The sequence below is a fragment of the Colletotrichum fructicola genome, assembly GCF_000319635.2.
Source record: "Colletotrichum fructicola Nara gc5 chromosome Unknown KSG_Nara_v1_contig10, whole genome shotgun sequence".
NCBI classification, from domain to species: domain Eukaryota; kingdom Fungi; phylum Ascomycota; class Sordariomycetes; order Glomerellales; family Glomerellaceae; genus Colletotrichum; species Colletotrichum fructicola.
This window is the reverse complement of record NW_027094060.1, coordinates 188,391-202,430: the sequence shown is the minus strand read 5'-3', so window position 1 is coordinate 202,430 and position 14,040 is coordinate 188,391. Positions and strand designations below refer to the sequence as shown.

General features: G+C 55.7%; 6 protein-coding genes across 6 annotated transcripts; 4 read left to right on the top strand and 2 right to left on the bottom strand.

Moving 5' to 3' along the window:
- Nucleotides 1-310: 310 nt before the first annotated feature.
- mtr-5 (N amino acid transport system protein) lies at nucleotides 311-1,802 on the top strand (the record flags this gene model as incomplete). The annotated part of the gene is made up of 2 exons (XM_032027229.1): nucleotides 311-1,684; nucleotides 1,743-1,802. The coding sequence occupies 2 exons, from the start codon at nucleotides 311-313 to the stop codon at nucleotides 1,800-1,802; spliced, it is 1,434 nt and encodes a 477-aa protein (XP_031876376.1).
- Nucleotides 1,803-2,627: 825 nt separating this feature from the next.
- Nucleotides 2,628-3,630, top strand: mad2 (Mitotic spindle checkpoint component mad2; the record flags this gene model as incomplete). Its single annotated transcript, XM_032027231.1, has 5 exons — nucleotides 2,628-2,708; nucleotides 2,800-2,825; nucleotides 2,892-2,930; nucleotides 3,018-3,046; nucleotides 3,116-3,630. The coding sequence occupies 5 exons, from the start codon at nucleotides 2,628-2,630 to the stop codon at nucleotides 3,628-3,630; spliced, it is 690 nt and encodes a 229-aa protein (XP_031876395.1).
- A 563-nt stretch (nucleotides 3,631-4,193) lies between these two features.
- ubp14 (Ubiquitin carboxyl-terminal hydrolase 14) lies at nucleotides 4,194-6,733 on the bottom strand (the record flags this gene model as incomplete). The annotated part of the gene is made up of 4 exons (XM_032027232.1): nucleotides 4,194-4,332; nucleotides 4,389-6,505; nucleotides 6,561-6,628; nucleotides 6,700-6,733. 4 exons carry the CDS (start codon nucleotides 6,731-6,733, stop codon nucleotides 4,194-4,196), a joined length of 2,358 nt encoding a protein of 785 aa, XP_031876394.1.
- Nucleotides 6,734-8,252: 1,519 nt separating this feature from the next.
- Nucleotides 8,253-9,196, top strand: CGGC5_v015574 (Iron sulfur cluster assembly protein 1; the record flags this gene model as incomplete). Its single annotated transcript, XM_032027233.1, has 5 exons — nucleotides 8,253-8,392; nucleotides 8,451-8,546; nucleotides 8,748-8,867; nucleotides 8,922-8,988; nucleotides 9,047-9,196. The coding sequence occupies 5 exons, from the start codon at nucleotides 8,253-8,255 to the stop codon at nucleotides 9,194-9,196; spliced, it is 573 nt and encodes a 190-aa protein (XP_031876401.1).
- Nucleotides 9,197-10,390: 1,194 nt separating this feature from the next.
- tropG-0 (Short-chain dehydrogenase/reductase tropG) lies at nucleotides 10,391-11,435 on the top strand (the record flags this gene model as incomplete). Its single annotated transcript, XM_032027234.1, has 2 exons — nucleotides 10,391-11,268; nucleotides 11,321-11,435. 2 exons carry the CDS (start codon nucleotides 10,391-10,393, stop codon nucleotides 11,433-11,435), a joined length of 993 nt encoding a protein of 330 aa, XP_031876373.1.
- Nucleotides 11,436-11,825: 390 nt separating this feature from the next.
- On the bottom strand, nucleotides 11,826-12,803 carry CGGC5_v015572 (uncharacterized protein; the record flags this gene model as incomplete). Its single annotated transcript, XM_032027235.1, has 2 exons — nucleotides 11,826-12,138; nucleotides 12,199-12,803. 2 exons carry the CDS (start codon nucleotides 12,801-12,803, stop codon nucleotides 11,826-11,828), a joined length of 918 nt encoding a protein of 305 aa, XP_031876378.1.
- Nucleotides 12,804-14,040: the final 1,237 nt, after the last annotated feature.

Sequence of the window (14,040 nt, the reverse complement as noted above, 5' to 3'; positions counted from 1 at the left end):
CAGTCCAACCAGGCACTCGACAGTCTCTCTCTCACTCTTCGGTCCTTCCAGACTCTTCAACTGCCGTTCGCGACCAGCTCAACCCGGTCTCTCCTCTCTTCTCTCGCCAGAGTCCAGAGCACGCGCCTGTGTAGGTCTGTCCAGTCTACTCGCCACTACCAAGTCGGTCCGTTTCTCTCCACACCAACGACACCAGCCATCTCGTGTGTGAAAACTCGTGCGCCCTACTAGGCCCCACGGAGCATATCCATCCATCCAACCATCCATTGCACAACGGTCAAAATTACCAACATCACCAACACCAACAGCAATGGATCACGACCAGATCAACAACCAGTCCCGCGGGGCTGAGGGCAAGGACACCAAGGCGGACGGCGCCGCTGTCGCCCCCCAGTTCTCCCGCGATGCCGTCTTCCCCGGCGAGGTCGTCGGCGAGGTCACCGACCTCAACCGCCAGGACCTGGAGAAGCAGAAGGCCGCCCAGGGCAGCGCCCACTTCCATCGCCTCGGCTGGAAGCGTCTCACCGTCGTCCTCATCGTCGAGGCCATCGCCCTCGGCAGTCTCAGTCTCCCCGCCGCCTTCGCTACCCTCGGCATGGTTCCTGGCGTCATCCTCTGCATCAGTCTCGGTCTCATCGCCATCTACACCAGTGACGTCGTCGGTCAGGTCAAGCTCAAGTTCCCCCACGTTTCGCACTACGCCGACGCCGGCCAGCTCATGATGGGCCGCTTCGGCTACGAACTCGTCGGTGCCATGTTCGCCCTGCAGTTGACTTTCCTGGTTAGCTCCCACACCCTCACCGGCGCCATTGCCTTTGGCAACATCACCAACAACGGCGCCTGCTCCATCGTCTTCGCCGTCGTCTCCGCCATCATTCTGCTGATCCTCGCCATCCCCCCCTCCTTCGCCGAGGTTGCCATCCTGGGATACATCGACTTTGTCTCCATCATCTTGGCCATTGGTATCACCATGATTGCTACCGGCATCAACAAGGACTCCATCACCACCGCTCCCTGGTCCGCGTGGCCCCAGGACGGTCTCACCTTTGCCGAGGCCTTCATTGCCATCACCAACATTGTGTTCGCCTACAGCTTTGCCATTTGCCAGTTCTCCTTCATGGACGAGATGCACACTCCCTCTGACTACAAGAAGTCCATCTGGGCCCTTGGTCTCATTGAGATCTTCATCTACACCCTCACTGGTGCCCTCATCTACGCCTTTGTCGGCCAGGAGGTCCAGTCCCCCGCTCTCCTGTCCGCTGGCCACACCATCTCCAAGGTCGCCTTCGGCGTTGGCCTGCCCGTCATCTTCATTTCGGGATCCATCAACACCACGGTCGTCGGTCGCTACATCCACGGCCGCATGTACAAGGACTCCATCATCCGCTTCATCAACACCAAGATGGGCTGGATCACCTGGCTTACTCTGATCACCGTCATCACCGTCCTTGCCTTCATCATTGCCGAGGCCATCCCCTTCTTCTCCGAGCTCCTGTCCATCAGCTCCTCCCTCTTCATCTCTGGCTTCACCTTCTACTTCCCTGCCATGATGTGGTTCATGCTCATCCGTGAGGGCTCTCCTTTCGCCACCCACAACCTGTGGAAGACCGCCCTGAACGGTCTGTGCTTCGTCATTGGCATGATTGTTCTCGTCTGCGGCACATACGCCAGTATTGTTGAGATTGTAAGTTTTGGCCGCTCATCGCTCTTGGTCATAGTCCACACGCTAACCCGCTCTACAGGCGCACAAGTTCAAGACCGGCGCCATCAGCAGCCCCTTCACCTGCGCTGCTCTTGCTTAAAGCAAAACAAAAGTCTTTCAAGTTTCATAGATAATACAAATACCCCCTGTTTATTACTGCAAGCTATTGTCTTCTCCATGTGATGCATCGTGACTTTTTGGGCCGATCTGCACCTGCTGCTGAAGGCTGTGAGAATAATGTCAAAGTAGTTTTTGCCAACCTCTAGTTGCGTCGTATGGTTGCTTGAACAGCTCCCAGCGAGTAAAGTGTTTAGTTCGATCCCTTTCCGCCACCAAGTCCAACGAGGTCATGATGAGCTTTTAGATAATACATCTGTTGCTGCCAAATGTTCAACTTCCGTTGGGTTCCCCGACGTCAAAACAAAGCCATATTTACTATACAGTCAAATCCTTGTTCAACCGCCATGACGGAAAGTTTCGCAGTTGTAGCAGCAAGCCCGAAGCGGGGCCCCCGGACTGGCAAAGCAAATTGTGTAAGTTGCCCGTCGGCAGGTTCTGGCAAGTTGCAACTCAATAGGTAAGCCCGGGCGATGCAGTGTACGGCGGAAGATACCTGGAGGTTGCAATGCCGGCCCGGAACAGCGGGGCTCTGTAGCAGTGCCGAGCGCTAACCTGAACCGTGGATGAATATGGATGCCCTGCCCGCCCAACTGGACCCCTGTACTCACTGTCAGCTGTCACCGCCAGGCCAAGACAGGCCCAATCACCCCGCAACCAGCCCAAAATTCGATGCCGTCCAAAAGTAAACAAACCCCATCACCGCCGCAAGTCTCACCTCAACAACCGTTCGTTCAGGAATCGACACTCCATGTGCAACCGCTGCCGCCCCGCCCGCTCACTCGTTCGCCGACCGACATCATTTACAATGGGTTCCGACGACAAGGTCGACAAGTCCAAGGTGCACAAGCTCGCCCTCAAGGGCAGCGCGAAGCTTGTCGCTGAGTTCGTGAGTAACCCCTCGTCGCATCCCGTTGGGCCACGTCCCCTTGATTGCATCATGCGCAGAACATTATACTGATCAGGCTTCTGCTGAGTAGTTTCAATACTCGATACACACCATTCTGTACGAACTGCCAACCTCCCTCTGGAGTTCCCGACTGCGCTCAGCATAATCTAACCCCGCTCCCAGTTTCCAACGAGGTGTCTATCCTGCGGAAGACTTCTCTGCGTAAGTCAAAACCCCTCCTGGCGCATCCTAAATCTTTTTGTGCATTGGTTTCGTTACCGTTTGCTGACTTGATTGTGCTTCGTCCAGCGTCAAGAAATATGGCCTCAACATGCTAGGTTCGAGACACCCTCCCATCACGTCGAGCGATCGAAAGTGTCACAGCTTGCTCTAACACACAACTGCAGTATCGTCGGACGACCAGGTCAGGGCATACATCAAGAAGATCATGGGCCAGCTGGACCGCTGGATGCTTCGCGGAAAGATCTCCAAGCTCGTCATCGTCATCACCGACAAGGACACGGGCGAGCACGTCGAGCGCTGGCAGTTTGACGTGCAAATCTTTGGCAAGTCAAAGTCAAAGTCCAAGTCGAGCTCAAAAGCAGCAGACCAGGAGAACGTCGCACCCGGCGGCGGGTCAGCGGCGGCCGAGGCCGCGCCCGAGAAGACGGAAAAGGAGATCCAGGACGAGATCGCCGCCATCTTCCGCCAGATCACCGCCTCCGTCACCTTCCTCCCCCAGCTCGCCGGCGACTGCACCTTCAACGTGCTCGTCTACGCCGACGCCGACAGCGAGGTGCCCGTCGAGTGGGGCGACAGCGACGCAAAGGAGATTGAGAACGGCGAACGCGTCCAGCTGCGTGGCTTCAGCACCAGCAACCACCGCATCGATACCCTCGTCAGCTACCGTCTGGCCGAGTGAGCCGGCTTGTCTCTCTCTCCCACCCCTTATGTCGGGCAAACCCTTACGTTGTTGCCGTGTACTATTACGATGGAGCTACAAAGATGAATGTACGATGATGGAGTGCGGAATCTGATGCCACATCCCCCCGAAATTCCGGGCTGGGGGGCATCAACATGTTAAAGGCGTCTTGGCGTTGGAGGTCACTGAACATGTTCGGAACACCCCGAGTCTGAATCTGTGATGAGCACTATCTTTGGCCGTCACCAGTAATGAACAAACTATAATTTGTCTGCCTTCTTGTGCCCGTATACCAGAGTCTGTCTTGTATGTGTATTCTCCTTTTCCACACCGCACATGACTGCTTCCCTCCTTCTCCCGCCATGCAACCAACCATGCTTCTTCCCTTGATCATTGATACACGCAACTTCGACATGCCATTCGTATGCCCAGGACAACCGCCTTTGTCCGTTTTCGTCGTTATGCCGCAACCCAAACGCCATGGAAGAAGTACACGTAGGTAAATTTCTTCGTCTCCTCAATCTCCACCGCTTCAACAACCTTACTAGCATTGAAGAGAGTTCCTAGACTCGCTTGAAGAAGTAAACGTAGGCAAACTTTCTCATCTCCTCAATCTCCGCCGCTTCAACAACTTTCTCGTCGTTGAAGAGGACCCAAGCGGGGTGGCCGTCTACCTCCTTGCGGATGAAGGCTACATAGTGACTAGTTTGATTGTTAGCTTGTTTTCACGTCCACAACTCCGAAAGAGAAAGACCTACCCAGCATGGATGCTTGTGCCCTTGTGGCAGGAGATAGACTGGAGCTGGTACTTGGCAGGGGTGACAGCACTTCCCGCCTCCGGCTTGGGTGCAGCAGAGTCGGATGCTGCCGCAGGCGCCTCTTCGTCGTCAAAGACTCCTTGATCGTCAGGGTGGCTGAAGAGCCACTCGACAGCTCGCTCAACATCACCGCTGGTCTCCCGCAGCGCCTTCTTCGCCTGTGGCACGGAGAAGCCCATGGCCCCGAGCATCTCAATCTTTTCGGGATCAGCTGCATCACCCTTGGCGCCTGCACCACCGCTAAGAACCAGAGGCTCATCAATGTCCGGGTCTTCCATGTGCGCAAAGAGCCACTCCATGGCGGCGTTGGCGTCGGAGTTGCCAGTGGCGTGGAGGGCGCGATCGCATCTGTTGCGGCCGAAGCCCATGGCTTCAAGCTGGCTGGAGGCCTCAGGGTTGGCGACGAACGCAGGGGCACTTTCCTCGACATCATCCGGAAGAGTCTCTTCCGATGGCTGGAGACCCTTGGAGAGGTAGTCGTCGAGGAGGAACGGCTCGTCGGGAACGATGACAGGGACGTCGATCTTGACCGGAACCCAGTTGATGACAGCCATCTTCCTAGCATTGACGACAAGGTTCTCAGGGAGCGTCTTGAACAGAGATCGCTTGGTGTAACCGTCCTTGCTTCCACATGCAGAACACGTCAACTCCACAACCTCTTCGGCGGTGAAATTATCCAGACACTCCCTGAGCGTGACCGGCTTGTACGCATCGGCTTTCGCCTCGGCACCCTCCTCGGCGGGGAGCTTCTCCAATGGGACGTCGATGAAGATGTTGTCTTGCTCATTAGTCGAGTACCTGACCTTCTTGCATCCAAGGCATTGCAACCTCTGCTCAAGAACGAAGCGGAAAGGCTGGGTCGGGTCTCCAAGGTCGGGGGGATGCGGTGAACGAGTGATAAGCTTGAAAATGTGCTGCAACAGCTCAAAGGCATCCTGTTGGCGCATGGTCGAGAACTCGGCATGACCTCTGCCGATCAAGTGCTTCAACATGGCGGGTGCCAGGCCCTTCTGTGTCGGGAGGTCGGGGGACTGATCAGATGGGACAGCATCGGAATCAGGCCTCGAGTAGCGGCCTGAAATCAGGCCGTCTGCCATCTTGCGAAGCTGGGTCTCCAGATCCTCCGCAGGGTCATGGACAACGGGAAGGTCGCGGGCAGGCAAGAAGTAGCGGTTCTTGAAGGCGGGGGTATCAAAAAGACACTGGACGATGCTGGCAAGGTAGCAGCTGTTACCGAGGTTCTTGAGGCCAGTCAAGCCGGCGCCAAAGAGAGGCTTCAACTCCTTTCCGTCCTCAGTAGTCATGCTGAAGTCCCAGCGCAAGTTTTGCTCAATCTGCATCTCCGTCAAGCTCTTCTCCGTCTTCTGTCGATCGGCCAAGATGATTCCCCAGTGGCCCAGATGCTGGCCAAGGTCTCCGTCAATTCTCTCCTCATCGCACTTGTAACAGTAGACGTCTGCAGTACCCTCGGGGGTAATGGATCCCAGCTTGACAGCGACACCATGTCCAGACTCGGTCGAGTGTGCGAGGGCGTGGGAGTTACCATCGACACCGCCCATTTGCTTGCGGCCGCAGCCCAGGTTCCCGCACTCCAGGCAGAGCCAAAGGTTCTCGTGCAAGTCGCAGGCCGAGCAGTGTCCAAGATCGCCGGATTGAATGGTTCGGGGCTCCGACTGCTGCATAAGCAAGATGTGCTCGCAGCTGGTCAGCTCCTGCTCCCAAGCCTTGACCTCCTCCTTGCGGGAAAAGGTGTTGGCCTTCATAATTCCATCGACGACATTTGCAAGCTTGTCACTTGTCTTGTCAAGCTCTTGGTTGCACTCGAGGCACTTCACGGTGGTTGTGGTGTCGAATCGGTCTTCTTCGGTCTCGGCGGCGATAGCCAGCTTCGACATCTTGAGCGGAGGCTCATCTCGGACGACGACTTTGCGGGTGCGGCGAATATTCAGCACGAGAGGGTGCTCCCATAGCCGTCGGTGAAGCTGGGCGTGGCTGCGATCACCAGCACAACCGCCGTTGAAGCACTGGAGGCAGACATCAACGCCGGCGGGATCGTCCTGGACACAACAAGTCAGCAAATGAAGGTCGAGGGAGGCTTAGAGAAGTGCTTACACGGGAGTCGAAGCACTGGGTGCAGTCCTCTCGGTAGACAGATTGGATGGGCGTCGGCGGCTGCAGAGCTGCAAGATGTCAGCTGGGTGAAGCTTCGCATGGGCAGGGGAGATGTCTGTAAGCCTCGGGGAACACAAACTTGGGGCTATGGTCTCCAGATGAGGGCACGCCATAGTGGAAGCTGGTGTTGCTTTTTCTCGTCCAGAGATCGCGGTCAATGAGCTTCGGAATGTTGCTGTGGTGGGTGAGGGTTGAAGTTGTGTTGACTTTTGAATGCGCCCTGGCTGTCTTGTGGAAAAGGCAAACAGGCAGGTGCAGCAGAGGCGTCAAAGCGCAACCTTGAAAGGAAGGAAGCTGAGTTGAGAAGGCGCAAGGCAGGTTCCTGAGCAAAGCAAGTCAGAGCAAACAACCGATAAGCTCAAGCTCTTGCAGGAAAATGGTGGTAAGGCAAAGGTAAGGTAGTGGCCGTTGTGGTGGTGCACCCAGCTAAGTCTTGGTGGGCTGTATTGGTTGGTGCTGGTGCTGGTGCTGCCCCGCGGCGGGGACCCGGTCACGGCACCACAAGGCAACACTGAACCTCTCTACTGCTGCATGCGGGAGAGCTTGAGCTTAGGTAAGGACAGGCTACCTGGAGCTGAACGACGGGATTACGTAGTGGAGTGGGGCTGTCGCAGTGGTTAATCGCATTGCGCTGTCTACGTGCATGACAGCTGCTTAATTGCGCGTGGATGAGTCAAGATGGTGTCTTTGATGCAACACCGACTTTTTAGTGGAGATTATGCATCGAAACGACTTTCCCCGGACTTAAGAACAGAGGACAGAAAAAAAGAAGAACAAAAAAGCGGACACGGAACCCTGCCTACCGCCGACCGGCCGGTGATTGAATCTGGAGTACGTAAGACCAGCGACGACGGAGGTGCAGGACGTATCTAATCAGATCCAATCTCTTTCGTTGACGAGGACAATGACAAATTGTTGCCGCCCCGTCGGATGCTCCACCGCAGCTGCGAATCCCGCCCAGCCAGCTGGTAGGGACAGAGGGGAGGCCTGGCGCTGGCTGTCAGAAGACGGGGATACGCTCCGGTGCCGTGTGGTACGTACTCTCCCCGTCGCTGAGCCGAGGAAACGTGCCTTATCACAGCCAATGAGACGACGTCTGACGAATCAAGTGGAGGCGGTCGAGTTTTTGTCTTCTCCGAGGCGCCGAGCCTAGTGAGCTCTCCATGACTTAATGCATGGTCATTGAAAGCTCTGATTGGCGGCTGGCACCTGCTACCACCGAGATCGCCATCGTTCTCCGTCACAAGTCCCGCATCCGCAGTGTGCGAGTGCCAGTGCCAGATTCTGGAGCCCGTCCCAGCGCCCGCTCCAGTGACTGGGAATGAACTGCGACGGTGCCACTCCCACTGCCACTGCCACTGCCAGCGCCAGCTCTCTCCATTTTATTCTTTTGACCCGAATCTTCGCCTCCTCTTTCTGCCCTCCGCTAAACCCTCAGCTGTCGAGTGCCCTTCTGCCTCAACAAATTTCTTATTTCGCCCTCCTCTTGTCGCCAACACCATCGACAATCACATTTGATACCCTCAATCGATCCTTGCGACTTCAAACACACCTGCGACGACTTCCTAAGCTCGATACCTACCCGCACACAGCCAACCGAAAAAGACCCCGACGACGAAAATACCCTTCACGATGTTCTCCAGGTCCCTCCGTGTCGCCTCCCGCGCGATCCTCACCACCTCTGTCCGCCCCTCCGCCGCTCCCGCCCGCCAGCTTGCACCTGCTGTTGCCGTCGGCGCGACGAGGGCATACCACGAGAAGGTGCTGGACCAGTATGTGACCCCGGATATCACGTTTGGAAGACGAAGAGTACTGATGTCTGCGAAACAGCTACTCCCGCCCCCGCAATGTCGGTTCCATGCCCAAGGGCGACAAGGACGTCGGCCAGGGCCTCGTCGGCGCTCCCGCCTGCGGTGACGTTATGAAGTAAGACGCCTCCCGCGAAGAACATCCCCAATATCATCAAGTCGCTGTCGGCACGCACTGCGGGGCTCGGCATGCCCTCCGGTCGCAAGCTGCTTCATTTTGCTTCGGCTCCCTCCCGAATGCACTCGCACATCAACCGTCCGCCATGCGATATATATCCTTCATCTCTGTCAGACCTACATGCTAACAAGTTTGTCGCAGGCTCAACATCCGCGTCGACCCCAAGACCAACACCATCTCCGATGTCAAGTTCAAGACCTTCGGCTGCGGTTCCGCTATCGCATCCTCCAGCTACCTGACCGAGCTCGTCCGTGGCATGACGTGAGTCGACACATTTCTCTACAATACTCATCTCCTTGCTAACCATCAATGTAGTTTGGAGCAGGCTGGCCGAGTGAAGAACACTGAGATCGCCCAGGAGCTCAAGCTCCCCCCCGTCAAGGTATGGCTGCCCAGACGACGCAAAGCTGCCGCATTGTCCGGTGCTAACAAAACAACAGCTTCACTGCAGCATGCTTGCCGAGGACGCCATCAAGGCCGCCATTTCTGACTACTACACCAAGAACCCCAACGCGAAGCCCACCAACCTCGCAGGCACCGAGGCCAAGACCGAGGCCCCCGCCGCCGCTTCCGCTTCCGCATCCGCATGAATGATTTATCTCTTTTCTTAACCCGTTACATGTTTCATGGAGTTCGGACACGGAGAATGATGCCAAGTGGTGCAGTGGGTGTGGTGAGGCCTGGTGATTGGGCGATTCTCGCCTAAACAAGACTTCGTCGTTTCAAAACATTTTTTCAACAAAATTACTGGAGTTTGGGAGGGAAATACGGATTCACACGGCTTGGATGGACGAAGGCTCCTTCATCGCGGCCGCTACGGCCATCACGATATTCAAGCCCACGCTGCCACGAAGCTACTCTTTACAAAATCTCATCTCAGAGGCTTCCAAGGGGCAGGGTTGTACGTCAGTGTTGAAATACCATTTTAGTTAGTGGCCAGCTTATCAGCGACCGACAAGACAGATGAAAATCCGAAGAAAGGAACATGAGAATTTCCAAAAACTTGACATTGCATGGGGAACTGAGCCTAAGACTCGGCGAGGCCCGACCAACAGAGTGCACCGATAGCGGCGCGTTCGTTGGCTAGGCCTAATGCATCGCGAGACTGGTGATGCAGGGCGAGTGCGATTGATGCTGGGAGGACTCCCTCTCCAAGGGTACAGCCTGACCACGTTCATGCTTTGACTCCGTATCGTAATTTCTTGGTCAGTGGAACACCACGAGGACAAGAACATGCATGGAAATACGAACGTCGATTGGGGACTCGTGAGTCACTTATTCCAATCACATTCTTTGATCACAGGAAATGTGTGCGAGTGAGCCGGTCCAAATGCCGACCCGGCGGGCTTCGGATGGTCCTCGGAGACTTCTGGTCGGATCCCCTGCCACCGTCTCCGCCAGCCTGCACAGGACCAACCACGGCTGCGGCACAACACCCCGATCTTATCTGCCTGCTCTGTAAGCAGCGTCGGAGCAGCTCCCGATTCTTCAAATGGTTAACCGCGTTGGGGCGAGGCCATGGACAACTCCGCCAACACCACATTGTCAAAGACGCCTCTGCCTCGCCGTCTTGGACAAACGACGACGAGGACTCGGCGGACTTTGACGATGGCATCGCAACAGGCGAACATGAAAGCCGTCGGGTTTGAAGTGTCTTGTCGAGCAAGACGATGATGTACGGCCGTAATGGCTTCATAAATAAAAGACGCAATTCTTGCGGCTGTTACGATGGAAAGCAAGAATACCAAGATCAGTTCATTCGACCTCGTTTCAACTTTACCATCATGCGACTCTTCCAGCCCCCAGTGACGCCGTTGCCGGATGACTTGTATCTTGACGGCCAAACCGCCATCGTCACTGGCGCCACGTCTGGAATCGGCCTTGCCTTGGCAAAGCAGCTCGTTCTCCTGAGAGCCTCGACGGTTGTACTTGCGGTCCGCAACACCTCCAAAGGCGAGTCGGTAAAACGAGAACTTCTGGATGATGCAGCTATCAAGTCGGCCAACCCAGACGCCATCGTCAGGGTTATGAAGATGGATGCCGAAGACTACGGCAGCGTCCAGTCTTTTGCAAAAGCATTCTGCAGTGAGCACAAAGACCTCCACATTCTGATGCTGAACGCTGGAGTTCCGGGACTCAAGCGTCATGTTGCTGCGACGAATCACGAGGCGACGGTCCAGGTGAACTACCTCTCCAACGTGCTCTTGATGCTTCAGCTTCTCCCTTTGTTAGAATCCACGGCTCAGAGGACGAGATCCCCCGGGAGAGTCACTTGGACCGGAAGCCGAGCCATAGGAAACACCAGCTTGGCGGCAAAGGCGCCTCTCGCACCCGGAGAGTCAGTGTTGGAGCACTTGGACGCCGAGGCGAACTTTTACGGTCTGTCTCGGTACGCGGACAGCAAGCTCCTGGTGTTTCTTTTTCTCCGAGAGCTGCGGCAACATTTGGGGCCTGAGAAGGTCATCGTCAATGCGTTTTGCCCCGGGATGGTGAAGACGGCAATGAGCGACGTGCTGCCGCTGCCTTTCAGGTTGGCAATGAGTGCGGTGAAGGCCGTACGGGCCAGGTCTCCGGAGCAGTCTGGCTGGATTGGGCTTCATGCGGCCGCGGTGGTGGGTGCTGAGACGCACGGGAAACAGCTGGGTGATAAAGACATCTGGAAGTAAGCACTGGATCTTGGTTATGGAGGCAATGATGCTGACGTCGTTTCTCAGGCCAGAAGGCTACGCCAATTCTGATGATGGCATGCGGCTACAGAAGCTATTGTGGAAGGAGACCGCGGATGAAATGTCAAAGTTCACTCAAATACCAAAGTGGATGTCAAGTTGAGGGGAAAATCTCATGTAACGTTGAGGATGCAATGTAATGTTGAAGGCACCGTTATGAGAGCCAGGACTTTCCATTGGTATTATCCGTGGATGTCTTCTTGGTTGGAACAACGCTCAGCTTGAATGCCTGAATAGTTTACACATATATAATCAAAACTCGACATCGAACTGCCGTAGACATTGACGTCTCGTGGGTCTGGTAGCAATTGCAATGCGCATCGTTGTTCTTCTTTGCCTCATGCTCACCGGCTACTTTCATACTGGTACGGCCATTTCTCCTGCATGTACCTGGCTCTCTAATGCATAGGAATGAGGAGAATTCACAAGTACGTTGGTTGCCGCAATATCAAATACTCATATCGTAAAAGCTCAGTTACAACACATGCTACTCCTAACGTGGATGAACAGGAGGTGGCGGCGGCAACCCACCCTGTGACTCCGTCATGTCACTACTCGACTCGCCATCACTGTCTTCTTCGGAGGAATCCGAGCTTTCGTTAGCCCCCGCAAAGTGCAGGAACAGTATGCGCACCAGAAATCCAGCGCTGATGAAGAGAGGAAGCATTTGGACGACGTCGGAAATGTTGTTTACATCTTGGATGTGGTTCCATGAGATGGTCAGCTCAACGGCAGCGGTGAGAGTGGCCGCGACGGCAATATTGCTCAAAGTCTTGGTCTCCTTGACTAACATGACGTGCACCGCTCTGCAGAATCGGCATTAGGATTGACTGACATTATCATAATGTGGCTGGGAGTTGACTCACCTGATCCTACGCTTCTTGCGCCTCTGCCGCCAGAACGGTATCTTCCAACCCATCTTGAGCAGCAAGACGACGACACAAACCAGTAGGATGGCAAAGCAGAGAATCGCGTTGAAGGCGACAAATGCCTTGTTACCAAGCTTGACGCAACTGAAGAAGAAGCCGCACTGAGACGAGGAGCACGGATTCTCCGGAACGAACGAGCACCAGAACCAGATGCCCAGCGCTGTCAACGCCAGGAGCAACGTGAAGCTGAGACCCTTGAAGGCCGGGCTTGGATCCTCCTTGGCCCATCGGAAGGGGTTCCAGTATGGGTTGAAGCACGTCAACGCTTTCCATATATATAATGGAACCAGGAAGAAGTAGATGCCCATTGCTAGGAGAAAGACGATATAGACATCAGCTGGCTGTAGAGTGGTCACGGTGACTTTGACAATCAGCCCGAAGAAGGCGGCCGCGGAAAACAGGAGGCCAATGAGTCTGATGTCGGGCAGGTCGGTGACCTCGAGGTATTCTACAATGATTGCGCCGAACCATTGGATGTAGAATGCGACTCGAAGGCCGAGCCCGTACAGGTCAGGCCTCCCCTGTACCTGACAGCTATCCATAGAGCCGCGGAGTGTGGTTTTGTTTTGAAGAAATGACGGCTGCAACGGCTACTGACGCCCATCTCGGGGGAAGGCTACTATTTCTACCTCATCTTGAAGCTGTTCTATTCCCCCACCCCCGTGGGGCGCCGCGTTGTCGCCATCGAGGTGCAACGTGGGACGCTATCAGAAGAGGACACAGCAAGGGTGAACGCCGCACCGTCAGCCGTGTGACATGGGCATCGCAGGGTGATGCGCTGCCGCGATCATCTCCCCATGCAGCACGAGAACCAGACTCATTGGCAGGACGGGACAGGGTTGAAGTACGAATATAGGCTGGGTATGGAAATCCCTCGAAGAACTGCAGACGGTGGCTAGCTCCCGTTGCAAGGGTTGGGCCGCCTTGCTGACGCCCAGGGGACTATTGGCTGACATGGCGGCCTCGATGCCCGTGGCCGCCTACCTGATACCTGTACGCGAGCGCTGTGGTGTGCCGAATCTTGTGCAGTTCGCAGATACGCACAAGAAGTTCGCCTGCATATTTCACAACGTCGGTGTCTCTGGTGGTTCCTTTTTCCTGGACGTTGATAGTCCCAGTTTCGTGGTAACGGAAATGGACAGTTGACGGCCCGCTCCTGTTGGGCAGGTTTCGCTCAAGTTACCCGAGCGCAGCTCCAGAGGCACGACGGAAGATATCCCATTCGACGGCGCCGGTGGTTTGAGCCAACGACGGCCTCCCTCAGTGCTTTAAACCAAGTCTCGGCTGGGATTAGCACGCACCCGTCCGACTTGGGAGGGGGCTGCATGCGGCCTCAGAGGCAGAGAGACGGGCAGCAAGGCCCAACAGGGAGTATCGTAACAAGCGAGTGACAGCTGGCAGTGAGGGGAAGGGCACATGGAGTGGAATTCGCGCGGAAGTGGGAGAGGTGGGGAGGGTGAGTGAAGAGCACTGAAGTCCGGGGCCGATCGAGGAAGGTGGTAAACACCGAGTGGGTCTTCAGCTCCGATTCTGGCCGGGGCTCGGTGAGCGGGGAAGCATGGGCCACAACGAGATTAGCGTGACGAGCGGGCCTGGACCCTTGGCCGCTGCTTATCGGCTGCCAATCTTATCGCCCTATCGATAAGCAATTTTTTTTCCCTTTCGTCTGTGTCTACGACCATCCGATCGCACTTGCACTCGCCCCTCAGCCACTCGCCCTTTCGACTCGAGCTCACCGTCTTCGGGGATATTTTCAGCGTCGCAAGTCAATTCCCACAG